This window comes from Zootoca vivipara, chromosome 5, assembly GCF_963506605.1.
Source record: "Zootoca vivipara chromosome 5, rZooViv1.1, whole genome shotgun sequence".
Classification (NCBI taxonomy): domain Eukaryota; kingdom Metazoa; phylum Chordata; class Lepidosauria; order Squamata; family Lacertidae; genus Zootoca; species Zootoca vivipara.
This window is the reverse complement of record NC_083280.1, coordinates 40278906-40295300: the sequence shown is the minus strand read 5'-3', so window position 1 is coordinate 40295300 and position 16395 is coordinate 40278906. Positions and strand designations below refer to the sequence as shown.

At 43.0% G+C, this 16395-nt stretch overlaps 1 protein-coding gene across 1 annotated transcript; it reads right to left on the bottom strand.

Moving 5' to 3' along the window:
• Positions 1 to 1448: 1448 nt before the first annotated feature.
• SAG (S-antigen visual arrestin) lies at positions 1449 to 15948 on the bottom strand. Its single transcript, XM_035133731.1, has 15 exons — positions 15841 to 15948; positions 13953 to 14013; positions 12618 to 12662; positions 11792 to 11985; positions 10821 to 10880; positions 9515 to 9582; positions 9060 to 9195; positions 8453 to 8537; positions 7651 to 7723; positions 7206 to 7343; positions 6252 to 6329; positions 5867 to 5890; positions 4401 to 4465; positions 2540 to 2549; positions 1449 to 1536 (listed from the first exon to the last, which is right to left on the bottom strand). Exons 1-15 carry the CDS (start codon positions 15946 to 15948, stop codon positions 1449 to 1451), a joined length of 1233 nt encoding a protein of 410 aa, XP_034989622.1.
• Positions 15949 to 16395: the final 447 nt, after the last annotated feature.

The window sequence follows — 16395 nt, the reverse complement described above, 5'->3', positions numbered from 1 at the left end:
GTTAATAACTCATTTTTGAATTTCCCCCCTTAAAAATCTAATTGCGCCCTGTGGGGTGTGTGCCCCATGTTGGGAACCAGGGGTTGGAAGGGTCCCAATGGTAATCTAGTCCAACCCCCCACAATACAGGAATCTCAACCAAAGCATCCATGACAGATGTTTATAGTGTAAACCATAGCAGCTCCCTAGTGTACATTAATCTGCTCACCTTCCCTCCGGACATAAAAAGGAAACATGGTGGCATCTGTTAGGGTTTATCAGTTGTCCCAATTTGGCTTGCAATGCCACTTTCCCCAAACTGTGCACATCCACTCCCACATCTGACATCATATGTTGAAACCACAGCATTTCCGTTGAAACCACTGTTAAAATGGAGGTTCTCAGCTAGGGAGACCAGCATATTTATAGTACAAACCAGGCCCGGCTCATCGTAGACCCCCGGTGGCGCAGTGCACCATGGCGCGGGGCTGGTAAGCTGGGCGCCGGCCTGGGAAGGAGGGCGCCGCGCGGCAAAGCCGCATGGAAACCAATTGCGCCCTGCGAGGGCGGGGCGGGCGGCGGAGCGATCTCCGCCCCTCAGCACCAGGGCGCGCGATCTGCTCAAGACGGCCCTGGTACAAACAGATCAGATACAAAAACTGAAATGCTGTGTTGTTTTTTACAGAGATTATTTTCACTCCATTTATATGCTATTTAAAAAAAACCCCAGTGCATGCACACATATAATCTGTTTTACTGGATTTTATAGATCAGGCTTGTAAGGCACTGAATACAGTCTTGCCCTCATTCACCAGAACATACATTCTTCCAGATTCTTGCATTTTACACACAGTAAAATACTCCATACCTCTACCTCATAAGAAATGGCTGGCAACCAGGCCCAGAATGGTTGCATTACAAGTTAAATGGCAACACACCTGTATTTGCCACTATATGTACATAAAGCAAGGTAAACACACCAACAGAGGTAATGCTGATGATCAATACAAACACATGCTTATTGCCTCCAACATATTTAATATTTTTTTATATGAACACATACAAAATGTAATAGATGAAGCACTTTCAAGTTCTTTCTTGTAGGTTGAATGGTTTCAGTTCCTTCCTTTTTTAAAGTTCAAGCAAACGAAGTAGCACCCCCAGCCTTCAATATAATTCAGGGGCATGGGTTTGTTATGCTAAGCAGTTTTTTATTTTCTAAACAAATAATACTGGATTCACTCTTCACGCTGCAGCTAGATGTTTATTGTGAGGCAACTGATTTAAATAAATACCACCACCACAATCAAGTATTCCGTTTCTTTATTCTAAAAAAAGGGTGGGAAGACCAGTGTTAACCGACATAAAAAAGAAAACCCTCCTGCTGTTTAATAGAATTACTTCCCTCTGTGTTTGCCATTAGACACAAATTGTGTGGCTTCCATAGCTGGCTCACCCTCCTTTTTCTGTCATTCCTCATTTAGTGATTCCGCCTTCTCATCCTCATCTTTCAGCTGCTGGCGAGAGAACTCCTCAAACATGAGGTCACCTTGGTCACTAAAAAAGATAAAGGTTGCTTTCAAAATTGCATTCTTCTTGGTATTTGGATACCTCTGCATCTATTTTCCTTTGGAACCTTTAGACTAGCACACAGTCAGTTTACACCATTTTCACACAACTTACAAATGCATTTTAGCGTCTCTTGCAGTATTCATTTACTGTATTTAGATTTTTAAGACTGCCCCTTCATCCGATAAGATCCCAGGGCAGAGTACAAATAGCAGAATCAAATCGAACAGCACTTGCCACTATATGTAGCATGTAGCATAATAAATAATAAAACAAAATGATTAAACCATGCAACCATTCAGCAGCAGACATAGGAATGCCCACATCAAAGCTTAAACATGTCCCCCAATTGCCTGTGTGGAAAGGTTTCTCATCCTTCGCGCAGCTTCAGTAAGGTTGCTGCATCATTTCCTCACAATAAGCCATTCCCTGGAGCTTAGGCAGAAGTTTAGCAGGTCATCCCACAGAACCCTTTCTGACTATAACTAGGGCATTGGGCAACTGGGGCAATATAAAACTAACAGTCCATTTCTATGCATATTTCCCCTATATGTAAATCCCATTAGATTTCATGGAGCACATTCTAAAGAACATAATGTTTGTATAGACTTTTTACAGTCCAAAGTTAAGCATGCCCAGTGGCATATAATTTTGCTATTAGACTGCAATTTAATACATGCTTACTTGGGAGTAGGTCCCATTTACAAGTACACACAGGTAGGGTTCCAGCTATATAATATCTATCAACATCTCATGAGACAATAGCTGCAAATACTTCACTCTCCTATATCACACAGCTGTAGCTTCACAGTGTTTGTATGCCTTAAAACGCAGAAAGCTCTGAGCTGAATCCAGCTGATAAACAGAATCAATTTCCACTGTCCTCATGCTGCAACTTTAATAAAGTTTGTTTATGAACAAAGTCATTGCTCATGAAGGAATAAATATTTCAGGGCAGAGTTGGCTAGAAATATAATGAAACAATGCTTACTTTTCTTTTCCTGTAGTCATTGGTGCGCATAAAGAAGAAAAGAGGGATAAAGGCTTAACTAAATACGTTGTCTTGATTTTGATTCCTTAAAGCAGTCGGCAAATATTGCAAAGTCCATTTGAAGGGGGAAATATAAGTTACAAAATCTTAAGTTACAGTGCCCTACAGGTACAACTATGCAACAGGTGTGTGACCTGACAATAAGTCAGTGACCCAGGCTCCTCGGGCCATGCATAAAGCTTGGAAAGGAGAGATAACAATCTGTGCCTCTCTGTGCCCTGAGGTGAAAGGAGGGAGGGAGAGAGAGAGAGAGAGAGAGAGAGAGAAAGAAAGAAAGAAAGAAAGAAAGAAAGAAAGAAAGAAAGAAAGAAAGAAAGAAAGAAGGAAGTTTCATTCTCTTCAATGGATTTTCATTGAACCACAAATTTATGGCAACCATGTAGTGGTCTCAAAGCTTGTCCAGCTGCACTCATTGCACCAAAATACCGGTATTCTTTACCATCAACAAAAATTCAAAAACCATATTTGGGCAATACCTTAATCATGCCAGCCAAAATATTACAAAACAAATGTTCAGTTTAATCATTGTGCTCTTCATCATTTGCGGTAGTTGATTTGTAGTAGACCTCAAAATTATTGTTTTATTAAACTTTGAACATTCCATTCTGTTTTTTGAAGCAGGGGGTGTTATTGTGTGCATTGTACAGATGCAAACTGGAACCTAACTGACTTGTCCACCGTCATACTAAGTTTTCGGTACTAACCGTAGAAAGTAATTCTAGAGGAAACATGAAACAAGCTTGTTGTTGTTGTTGTTTAGTCGTTCAGTCGTGTCCGACCCTTCGTGACCCCATGGACCATAGCACGCCAGGCACTCCTGTCTTGCACTGCCTTCCGCAGTTTGGTCAAACTCCTGTTCGTAGCTTCGAGAACACTGTCCAACCATCTTGTCCTCTGTCGTCCCCTTCTCCTAGTGCCCTCAATCTTTCCCAACATCAGGGTCTTTTCCAAGGATTCTTCTCTTCTCATGAGGTGGCCAAAGTATTGGAGCCTCAGCTTCACGATCTGTCCTTCCAGGGAGCACTCAGGGCTGATTTCCTTAAGAATGGATAGGTTTGATCTTCTTGCAGTCCATGGGACTCTCAAGAGTCTCCTCCAGCACCATAATTCAAAAGCATCAATTCTTCGGCGCTCAGCCTTCTTTATGGTCCAGCTCTCACTTCCATACATCACTACTGGGAAAACCATAGCTTTAACTATACGGACCTTTGTCGGCAAGGTGATGTCTCTGCTTTTTAACAAGCTAGGATTGCTCATATGACTGGATTCCAAATTGACTGATTGAACTTTGAATTCCGCCAGCTCTGCAATGCAATTAGAGCAGAGCTAGAGAATTGTTGGCTCTCCAAGTGCTGCTGAACTACGCCTCTCATATCTTCGATCATTAGCTGCGGCTGATAGGAGTTGGAGTCCAACAATATTTGGAGCGTCAAAGGTTCCCTGCGGCTGATTTTTTCTTAATAAGAAAGTTATTGCAAGCATAAATGTGAGAGTACACACACACAAAAGATTTCAGGGTAGAGTAAGCCCCACTGAACTCAGTGGGACTTCTGTGGAGACATGCATAAGATTGTGCTTCAAGAGCACAAGAACTTCTGCTGGAAAATATGAAAGGAGAACCATCTAATAGCATCCCTCTTTCTGCTCCATCTGAAAACACCCCTCCCTGTGATTAAAATCTCCCTTAGAGCTGCTTACCATTTCAATGGAAGAATAATTTTCTAGCTTTTCAAAAAGACTTGAGGGTATCATCAGAATATTAAAACAATGCCCCAAGCAAGGGCAATAATATCCTACTGACCTGTTGTGTTTACCTCCTCTCGCTTGGGGTGCATGAGACGGAAGGGAAGATCCATGGCTACCTCACTGTGTGGAGAGGGGAAAGAAAGTAGGATGATACCTATATAGCACCAAACAACCTTAGCAGTTCCCCACACTATTTGATTTATCCAGTCATTAAAGGTAAAGGTAAAGGGACCCCTGACCATTAGGTCCAGTCGCGGACGACTCTGGGGTTGCGGCGCTCATCTCACTTTATTGGCCAAGGGAGCCGGCGTACAGCTTCCGGGTCATGTGGCCAGCATGACAAAGCCTCTTCTGGTGAACCAGAGCAGCACACGGAAATGCCATTTTCCTTTCCGCCGGAGCGGTACCTATTTATCTACTTGCACTTTTATGTGCTTTTGAACTGCTAGGTTGGCAGGAGCTGGGGCCGAGCAACGGGAGCTCACCCCGTCACGGGGATTCGAACTGCCGACCTGATCAGCAAGCCCTAGGCTCTGTGGTTTAGACCACAGCGCCACCCGCGTCATTACCCAGGTCTAAATGTATGGGGGCTATTTCACTCAGAGTAGTCCTGCTGAAATGAATGAACATGACTAAGTTAGGGCCATTAATTCCAGTAGGTCTGCTCAGAATAAAGCTTAGTTCAGGCATAGGCAAACGTGGCCCACCAGATGTTTTGGGACTACAACTCCCATCATCCCTAACTAACAGGACCAGTGGTCAGGGATGATGGGAGTTGTAGTCCCAAAACATATGGAGGGCTGAGTTTGCCTATGCCTGGCTTAGTTGAATGCTACCCTATACCTATAATCCTCCACAAATAATCAACAAAGTGTTTCTTGTAAAGGCATAAGAGTCCAGGGTGCAGATGGGAAAGGCATTGGGTCTATTTCTACCCCACCTTTCAATCAAATTGTTCCCAAGGAGATTGTTGCTAACACTTTTTTATTATGATTGCTTTCCTCCTGCTGCATTCTTTTGCTATTAATTGTTGATGTAGTTTATATTTTTATTTGAAAGCATTGTTAATTTTACTATAGAAAGGTAAGATATAAATGTATTAAGCGAGTAAATAATGATAGAATACAAATACAATAATTAATGACCAGTGCCTGGTTCCAGTTAATTGGGTCCTCCCTAACAAGAGGGCATGTGTTGCGGGTGGGACCTGGCAACCTGACCCTGTGTTGTGGGTGAGAACATTGGAGGGGCCACAACACCCTATTGGTGGCCTCTCAATCTTGGGAGCAATTGGGCCTGAGTGACGGCAGTCAAAGCGATTGAGGGACCACTATTTAACCGCTGCACGTGCCCAGAATTCTCGGGGGGGGGGGGGAGGAATGTGCTTTAAAAGGTATAATGTGTAATAAGAGTAAAAGGGGAAGGTCCATTTTCAGATAAGCCTAGCAATATAATCAAATGTTGCAAGAGCAAGGCAGCAGCGGCGGCGGCGGGGGAACAGAGAAAATCTTACAGATTTACCTGGAAATGAAATCTCCTAGCAGGCTAAGATATAATCAAAAATAAAGATCAAAGCTTACAAAATTCCATAGCAAAGTCAGACAAATTTCATATGCTCTTCATACAGAATGTAGCTCAGAATTATCCATGCTTGCATCACTCACGTACACCTTCTTCATTTGGCTTGGCAGCATCTACTTACTACTTTTAAGGAAGAACATTCACACAAATATTCACCATTTTACAAGACTGCTAATTTCTTAAGCATGGAACCAATGTGTTAGAGTTGGCTATACTGTACAATCTAAAGCAATGAGGATTCTGCATCCTCATTTTGTTGCCATGACTCACAAAAGCACCTATTGCAATAATTTTTAACTACAGGATACTGAATAACCTCTCTTACCCTGAGACAGTGAGCTTCACCTTTATCTTGTAAGCAACCAGGATCCCCCAAACTGTCTTGTCTAGCCCATCTTTAATACTATTGGGGATAAAAAGAATAGGATAATGACATGCAACTTCAGCAACTTATTGTCCAACAGGAAGGAGGATCCTCCCAGGGCAGTTACACTAATTGAGAAGGTTCCAAGGCAAGATTGATTCTAGGTTGAATTCAACTAAGCATACAAGAAGCTTCTGCACTTACATTTATTGCTTAACACAACAATAGAACTAGTTACAGGTAGGTAGCCGTGTTGGTCTGGCGTAGTTGAAACAAAATAAAAAAATTCCTTCCAGTAGCACCTTAGAGACCAACTAAGTTTATCATTGGAAAGCTCATACCAATGATAAACTTAGTTGGTCTCTAAGGTGCTACTGGAAGGAATTTTTTTATTTTGTTTCGACAACAATAGAAGACACCCTATTCCATATTCCACAGGCTGTATACACGCAACACTTCATTCCAGAATCCGTGGAGATTGAGTAATTGTTTTTTTGTATGTAGTCCACACACAATTTAGATCTTTTTTTTTTGTCCATGAATAGTACTTTTGAGGAAACTGGCTTCATTTTGAAAATAAACATTTATTCTGCATTACCCTGCAATGTGTCCATTTGAAAACAGATGTAGTCAGTACCGATGACAGTACCCAAGGATGTTGTGGTCATATGCCAAGATCGTAATCATCAAGTCCTTCTTCCTTCATTTGGGGCATGGGCAAGGAGGAAAAGGTGTGGGTAACCTAAGCAAGGGGAGGATTTTCAAATGCATATCAAGGTACCATACTCAGGATCTAGAATTAATCTAGATGGAAAGCAGCATGTTGAGGATGAGCTTGAATGAATCCAGATTGAGGGGGGAAACCTACAGTTTTCTGCTACAAATGGGTTATATGTCTATACATATTCAACTCACATGGTGCTAGAAGCCAAGTTGGTGTCTTCATCTTTTAGCTTCCCATCCAGGGCTATGCCTTGTTTTACTCGATTGTTTGACAGCAAAGGTAGAACTGTTATAGTCTTTGAGATGATGCAGTTGGGCTGTACCTTTTCCCTGGAATACACATTGCAGGGGATTAAAGAGAATAAAAGTTTAATTCTGGAACAGAAAAATAGCTGGCCAAAATTCAACCTTCCAACTTCAGTAGGATCCAGATGAGGGGGCACAAAACATGAGACGACCAGTTGAAGAAGGGAGGGAGGGGGATATACATCTTAACAGAAAGATGCAAAGTTAGACCTCTGCCAGAGCAGGAAGCAAGACAATGTATAGGTGTGGATTTCTATGTTCTAGTGAGGTAGGCAGCTAAAGGGAATGTAACAGAAGGGGAAACTGCCAGAGCAGCTTAGGATGCACTCACTCTGCCTCTTCCAGAGCTACTGTCTTGGTGTAGAAATCACTGGAGTACAGTACCACATTGGCAACTTGTTCCACTGAGGAGGGAACGAGATGGGAAATTACCAACTGGAAAACCAAGAGGGTCTAGCCTACTTCCCATAATTCTTCTGAGGATTCTGAAGGAAGTTGTCGCTTCTCTGTATGCCTCTGTTTCCCCTGTACTCTATTGTTTGTGGCATCATATACAAAATTATGGATTGGTAGTAATTTTGCTTTGGCAGACTGCAGGGAAACATGCTTCCAAGGCAAAAAAAACCGGCAGTTCTTGCAAAACTAAATGGAGATCCTTTCACACTGAAAGTGCTGGGTTATCCCAACGCCACCATCACTGCCCATTATCACATTATGGGCCCCTCTAGACTGCTGCTTTGTTGCAGGAGTATTCTGCCACATATTTGACATGATACTGTAATAGTACATTAGTGGTGGATTGATTCTGCTTTAGTTTGTTTAGTGATGCTTTCCTAGGGCTGCCCAGGTGAGCTGTAGTGCAACAAAAGCAGGACAAAAATAAACCAGAACATTTGCGGCTTAAAAAGTTACAGGATATCAGCAGGACATTATGAGATATACACTGATTGGAAATGGAGCAGTGTGACACCCCCCCCAAATGTTGCAGGTGTGAACCATATTAAAAGTGGAATTATGTGTGACTCCCCTGATAGCATTGTGGGCATAAATAATCATGGATGCTCTATCCTTCTACCCTGCTATTACCTGATAACAAACATCTCATGGCATTATGGGGGAAATTAGCATTTTACCTGACACACTGATCTTCTTAACCACCTTATCAGAATTGTTGATCACAGTCACCGTAACAGGGATCGCCTCACCATGGTAAAAGACCTGGAACAATTGGACTGACTTAGCAGGAGGGTTCATCTGGTCTACATAAGACATCTTTCATCTTCTATGCATTTGCATGGTCAGCCTCTATAGGAAAGCCATGGACCTTGTTTATATCTCCTGAGAGTTAGCAGAAGGCTTTATTACACCAGACATCCGAGGGCTGATCCATACCATACATTAAAAGCATATCCCATTAATGTTTAAAGCACATGTCTTTTCCCCTCACAAGAGTCCAGGGAAATGTAGTTTCTCCCCACAGAACTACAATTATCAGCACCCTTAAACTGCAGTTCCCAGGAGTCTTTAGGGGAAGCCATGTGCTTTAAATGTGCCCTGGATGTCCTTTAAATGTATGCTGTGGATCTATCCCCAGTTTCTCCCAATAAGAACTGTTGTTGCAAATAGTCTCAAAGCCCTTGAGCAGTGGTCTCTTAAATAGGAGATCAAATAACTCAGAGATGTAAAATGCACACTTTTTAAAAGCCAGAGCATTAATTTCCAAATGCAAGACCAGCTCACCTCTTTGCTGAGGCATGCCTTCAGGTGCAATGGTTTCTTTGACAGGAAAAAATGCCAGCTGGTCTCTGCATGAGGCTGGGGTCCTGGCACTTCTGGAGCACACTGGACTTTGCGGATCAGCAGGCGTGCGGAGTTCCTAAGGAGAAAAGAACAGGTTTGTTTCTGTGCTGAACTGCTGGTGGTGGCGAGCAGTTGTGGAAGCAGTAGTGCCAAGCTGTGAAATAGGGATGAAAGAGGTAGCACCAAAGGCAGTGACAGAAGGTCTTTTACTGCTACTACAAGTCATCCTTGGTAAAGCAGCAATAGGGTGCAGGGAGCGGCACACAAAGTAAGTAGCAATTCCTCTTCTCCCCCTACCCAGAGATTCAGAGCAGGCTGTTAATTAAATATAGCTCCTTATTCAACTGCTCCATTTCCCCCATTTTCCATCCAAGATCTGTCAAACAAAATGTTACCTCTTGAGAACCTTCTCCTCCACATTTTCTGTCGAGAATGCTTTGACCTCAAAATCCACCCCGCAGCACTGCAAGGAAAGACAGGGTGACAGGTTATGGCTGTTGGGCTTGGGCGTATTAAGCATCTGCATGTAAAAGAACACATCCAATAGCCAATTTAAGAGTCAAACCATGTGTTACATTAGCTATGTAGCTGTATTGCCATTGTGGGGATCCCGGTAATGTCCGGACGTATGGCAACCCTAGTGGTGGTGGTGGTAGGGGTGGGGTGCTTTAACTCTCTGCACTCCAGGATGGTCCCAGTCCAGGTCAGGGGCCCCACACTCTCAATTTGCACAGGAAGAAAAGCTTCCTATGCATCTGCCATGTGTCATATGCACAGACCTTTTCAATACAGGTGCACATTCATTGAGAAATCCCATCACCATTTCTGCCTAAAGCAGGAGACATACCATTGGGCCTTAACTGGAAGGAGATAGGATGTATTTAAAAATGGGTGTGCTCACTTGGTTTTTATAAACTTGTACTCCACCTGAGGGACCCAGGTGGCGCTGTGGTTAAACCACTGAGCCTAGGGCTTGCCAATCAGAAGGTCGGCGGTTCGAATCCCTGTGACGGGGTGAGCTCCCGTTGCTTGGTCCCAGCTCCTGCCAACCTAGCAGTTTGAAAGCACGTCAAAATGCAAGTAGATAAATAGGAACTGCTATAGCGGGAAGGTAAACAGCGTTTCCATGTGCTGCTCTGGTTTGCCAGAAGCGGCTTTGTCATGCTGGCCACATGACCTGGAAGCTATACGCCGGCTCCCTCGGCCAATAATGCGAGATGAGCGCGCAACCCCAGAGTCGGTCACGACTGGACCTAATGGTCAGGGGTCCCTTTACCTTTACTCCACCTGAGCACATCACAGAGTACCTTCACATGAGTTTGTTTTGCTGGCCCTGGGAAGGTGAGAAGCAAACCAAACATAGGGAAAAGGCCGTCGCTTAGCTACGCTTCCCTAGGGAGACCCACAATATTATCTAATACCGTACACAAACTTTCACACGACATGTTCCTTTTCAGTATTGCCTGATATTTTTTGTTAAGAGAGTGTTGCAAAAGTTATTGTCTTACTTGCTATTTGTGTCTAATTCTGTGGGGCCAGCTGTGTTCAACATGCACTTGGAAAACAGTTCCCCTGTAACAAACTTCCACTAGGGAGCATCATGTCACATCAGCAGCAGTGAGAAAACTATGGGAGCAGATGCTAATTCTTGGGTTTTACTTTCTTAGTAAATATATACAATCCCGTTCCCACAGTTCTCACCTTCCCGACATCCTTGGGAGCTGGCTGCAAGCATACTGAGCAAGGTAGATAGTCTGGAAACTGTAAGGGTGAGGAAGACAAAAGACACTGGTCATTCAACTGCATGCTACAGTTAGTTTAGCTGCTACAGAAGTTTAGTTCTTGAGGGGCAGCTATATTCTCCACTGTCAGAAGCAACAGGCAGTCTGCCTCTGAATGCCATTTGCTGTGAATCACAAGCGGGGAAAGCGCTATTGCTTTCAGGCTTCCAGTGGGCACCTGATAGGCCATTATGAGAACACGATGCTGGACTAGATGGCCCTTTGGCCTGATCCTGCATGGATCTTCTTACATTCTTAAAGGTAAAGGGACCCCTGATCGTTAGGTCCAGTCACGGACGACTCTGGGGTTGCGGCGCTCATCTCGCTTTACTGGCCGAGGGAGCTGGTGTACAGTTTCCGGGTTGTGGCCAGCATGACTGAGCCGCTTCTGTCAAAACAGAGCAGTGCATGGAAATGCTGTTTACCTTCCCGCTGGAGCTTGCACTTTGACAGACATCTACTTGCACTTTCGACAGGCTTTTGAACTGCTAGGTTGGCAGGAGCAGGGACCGAGCAACGGGAGCTCACCCCGTCGCGGGGATTCGAACTTCCGACATTCTGATCGGGAAGCCCTAGGCTCAGTGGTTTAGACCACAGCTCCACCCGCGTCCTTACATTCTTAAGGTGCTACAAAGCACACACTGCCTTAGGTAATATGAGAGACCCAGCTGAAGGTCAAACCTTACTCAAACCACCTCCTGTATTCTGCCCACCTCATGTATTCTGCTGCTAGATATGAAGCAAAGAGTTGATATTTGGGGTGGAGGGATGAATGTATGTATGGAGACACCTAAAGTGAAAATATGTTGTAAAGCCACTTTCTGACCACTTTCCTATCAAATTGTCAAGTCCAGAATATAACTGAGAGAAGGAGCCCTGCAGAATACTTACTGTTAACACAAAAGGATGTGCGTTTTTACCCAGTTTATTCAGTAGGCATTCCTGCAAGCTGGAGAGCGGCCTCTGTTTTTCTAGCGATGGGTATACCTGCACCATGCAAAAATATAGGTCCTTCCGGAAAGTCAGGCCCATTATATCAATATCTTCTTGCCCATACCGAAAAGCACAAGTGAGTGTCACATACACTAGGAAGAACACACAACAAATGTTACAAACACTGTGCTAAACCAACTAGGGGTATCATCTTCTCACATGGAAATTCTGTGCTTAAAGGTCTGAGAGTGGGCACCTGCAAGCTAGGGCCTGGGACGAAGCTCAAGGTTAAACAAGATCACTTTATGTCTGTCTCAGCTAGCAAAAGAGAGTCAGAAGAAGCTGAGTTCATTTGGTGGCTTTGGTTTTCCACTGCTCTCTTGGGGAGTGCAGGGTGCTGGGGTCACTAAGCTTTTTGGGCCAGTAGGCACATTTGCAAACCAGCTAGAGTACCGTGGGCACATGCTGCAGCCAGGAACAATTTGCAATCTGTTATACAGGCTGCAATACAATGCTTCTTTCAAGCCTGATTTTAATAAAGATTCTGTCAGCATGCATCTACCAGAAGATTGTATAAAATGGACATGTGAATGCATTTGGCACTAATTACTGTGGTTATACTAACATTTGGGACTAGAGGAATTATACACCTCTGAAAACATGCTTGGTAACCAACAGGGGCCTTTCTTTTCCTGAGTGGAGTTTGTGTAAATCTAGAGACATTTTAGCTTTAAAGCTGGATATTAATACTTAAATCTATAAAACACCAATAAAGTCATCTGACCTTTTTTCTCCTTTACAATATCAGGATCAACCAACACCACACCATCTGTATTGAGAAAGCACAGAAAAGAGCTACTCTGGGACACTGAATACTCAAGCTTTATAAAAAGAAGTATGGATGGCTAGAATACCGACGGCTCTTTGAGACATTTAAGCAATATTTTTTAAAAATGGATTTAACGACGAGCCCTCAAAATTAGAAAAAGAATTGTTAAATAACAATATCAAAATTATTTCCAGAAAGTACCGACTCCTCCTTGACTGGGAAGTCAAGGAGGAGGAGGTGAAGGCGATAATGATTAAATGGGCGCAAGACATTGGACGCACCATTATGATGAGTGAATGGGAAACTCTTTGGAAAACTAACATGAATTTTACGGCATGTTACACAATTTGATGAAAATGCAGTTCAGGTGGTACCTTACACTATCAAAACTCTCCAAGATGTATAAAAGTATTTCAGACAAATGTTGGCGGTGTGGAGAAACAAAAGGAGATATGTACCATATGTGGTGGACATGCCGAAAAATTGAAGAGTTCTTGAACCTCATCTATGATGAGATGAAAAAGATCTTTAAATTAACATTTGCAAAGAAGCCAGAAGCATTTCTACTTGGAATTTTAGGCAGTGATATCCGCAAAAAATAGAAGAGAAATCTTTTTATATGCAACAGCCGCTGCTTGGTTATTAATTGCATCAAACGGGAAAGGGGGGAAAGTACCAACAGTAAGGGAATGGCAGAATAAGTTATTAGACTATGCAGAATTGGCTCAATTGACAGATAAAGAGGAAATACTAAACAATCATTCATGCAAAAATGGGATATGTTCAAGAAATACCTACAAAAATATAACAACGACATAACACCTATGGCAGCGTTTGAATGACCCTTGTGTAAATTAAATACTACTATGCAAAGAAAAATGGTACGATATGTTATAAGAAAGTACTAGAAACTATAGTAAGCGTAAAGTAAGAAGCATAAGTACATTCAATATCGTAAATGTAACTTACATCGGGAAATGACGGGAAGACTGTTTTAATATAATTCAGTTTATTGGATTTTTTACCTTGGTTTATTTTTGTTTAGTTAGAAATTATAAGAAAAAAGCATGTACAAATACAATCAATATTTAAAAGAAATGCAATCAATTTTTAAATTAAATCAATATTTAAAGGTATAATTATTTAAGGCTGTACATGTACCTAAGATTGTGTATGGATGTAAATTAATAATAATAATAATAATAATAATAATAATAATAATAATAATAATAATAATTTTTTTAAAAGTATATAAAACATAAAAAAACCTTGAAATCATACTAGGCTTACCCACAGGTTCCACCTCATCTACATGGTCAATGAAATCTCGCTTGCCTATGTAGATCGTAACCTGGAAGACAAGGAAACTCATGATTGGACAAGGCCGCTTCATAACTCAACTTAAGGATGTGATTCAGTTGTAAACCAATGCTAAGCAAAAAGTGCACCTTCAGGGCAGACAAGACTACTCAAACCTCTTGATGCATTAGGACTCAGAAATAATAATAATAATAATAATAATAATAATAATAATAATAATAATAATAATTTATTATTTATACCCCGCACATCTGGCCGGGTTCCTCCAGCCACTCTGGGCGGCTTCCAACAAAACATTAAAATACAGAAATCCATCAAACATTAAAAGCTCCCCTAAACAGTAGAGCGTCCGGATGCATTGTACAAAACAAAATACCTATATTTTGGTATAGGACACCCCCATGTATAAGGACACCCCCTCCCCATTTTTGCAGACTCACTTTTAGGAAAATGTGGGGAGATGGCCTAAAGTTGTTGAACCTCTCCCCCCCCCATGGTTAAAAATACAGATTTGTAAGATGTGTGTGTAAGGATCATTACTATCTCCACAAATTACTTGAGGGACAGCATTTCAGAGGATGGGAGCTTCCACCAAGAAGGCCTACTTCCATGCTCTCACCTATTGACAATCTGCTGGTTGTGGAATGACCAGTAGGTTCTCCTTGGAACCAATTAAAGAATGGCTTGGTCTGTACTGGCTTGGTATCAAAGATTGTCTTGGTCTGACATAAGGGATGAGGAAGCCTCCATTGGTGCCAATGGGCTCTCCCTGCTGCTGCCACCCAACCTTCCCTTGCTGCACACTGAAATATGAATGAAAATCCCCCATGCCTACTATTTAATATTTTTACAACTCTGGTGTGCTTCCAAGCTTAGCATCTGTAGGGGAAACCTACGTGGAAGACATTTTGTAGGTCGAGGACATAGGTATCAGTTTGTACGATTCTTCCTCCCTGCTTATTGGTACCTTGGGGCTTGGTTTGATTTGTGGTTTGGACTCCAGGGATAAGCAGCAGTAGAATGGGGGAGAGCCTCTTTTGGTCTAGCTGCTGGCTGAGGGCCTGCAGGTAGCAGTGCGCTGGAAGGCTGATTATGCTGACCTGGAATATTGGCCTAGCTTACCAGGTGGGAGGAATTGAGCTATTAGGCCAGGCCGCCTGAGGCCACTAAGGACCTGTAGTATATACACCTCTCAGATGGGTCTGACCCTTCAGCTTCAATGTAGGCTCTGATCAAGAGGGTGCTGTGGAGCTTCTGATAACAGTATACCATTTGGTTCTTGCTGTGTTGTTTTGCTTAAAGACTGCTTTGTATGTGCTGTCACTTTAATAAGAGCACTGAGCTTCCCTCCATTTGTGCTGCTGTTTGTCAGGGGTGGCCAAAGTCACTCTGGCTCCTGATGCAAAACATACCCTGTGATGGGGTGACGTGATGAGGCTTTGCAAAGCCTTGCCAGGGGTGGGGGGATGCAACACCTCCCTCTTGCTGTATTGGGGAGAGAGGGGTGTCATGGAGAGCTTTGCCACTGGCCTGCCTCCAACCCCTAGTGATGGAGACCAATGGCAATGCTGTGCAGCAGAATGTTCTGCTGCCGCTGAAGCCTCCCTTACCTGGATTGCTTCTCTGGCGACAACAAAACTGGTGGGGCACCATGTCTTGTGTTTCTGCCACCTGAGGTGGCTGCTTCACCTTGCCTAATGAGTGGACCAGCTCTGGTTATTGTAATTGAATCCAAAAAGTGCCCTTGCATTTGGCAAGGCAGCATCACATGCACCTTTGTCTCTTAGAAAGATGCACTTCTGTATCAGAAGCTTACCACTGAAACAACTCACTGCTTCCAGTCGTGCTAAGTACTCACAGCTTTGTCATGAGAGGTCTTCTTGTAGACATGAGTCTTAAAAGGCATAACATTCTTCACAGAAATTTCAGAAACAGAGACCATCTTTGGAGTGTCGGGGCAGCTCATCAATACGGTTACGTGACCTGGTAAGAAGGAATGTTTCTTGCATCAAGGGATCATTAGATCAGTGACACACAGCTACAAGACAAGCTGAGGATGATTTGAAAGCATACTGAGAGCATGCAGAAAATCTTAGTAACCTTGTGTGGAGCATTCAACAGTGGCCCATGAGTCAAAACAGCATGTAGAACAGGAGTGGCTGACCTTTCTTGGCCTGAGGGTCACATTCACTTGTGGCATATCATGCTACCCCACCTCATTCTTGTACACATACTTGCATGCACACAATTCCCTCTCTGCTCCTTGGATGAGCAAGCAGATCATCGGAAGGTGGCTATACAACCAAAATTGGTGGAGTCTTGAGTGGGAAGACAGAAAGAATTGCTTGGGAAGTTGGATCATATCCTTAACTGGGATTAGCCAGCCCTGTATTAGAGGTTCAAGCTTGAGATT

Coding starts and splice junctions, on each gene's coding strand:
- SAG (XM_035133731.1), bottom strand. CDS start 15,948: ATGAGCTGCCCCGACACTCCAAAGATGGTCTCTGTTTCTGAAATTTCT. Junction 11,986..12,617: donor TATTGTAAAGGAGAAAAAAG/GTCAGATGACTT, acceptor TGTTCTTCCTAG/TGTATGTGACACTCACTTGT. Junction 10,881..11,791: donor CACATCCTTTTGTGTTAACA/GTAAGTATTCTG, acceptor TCACCCTTACAG/TTTCCAGACTATCTACCTTG.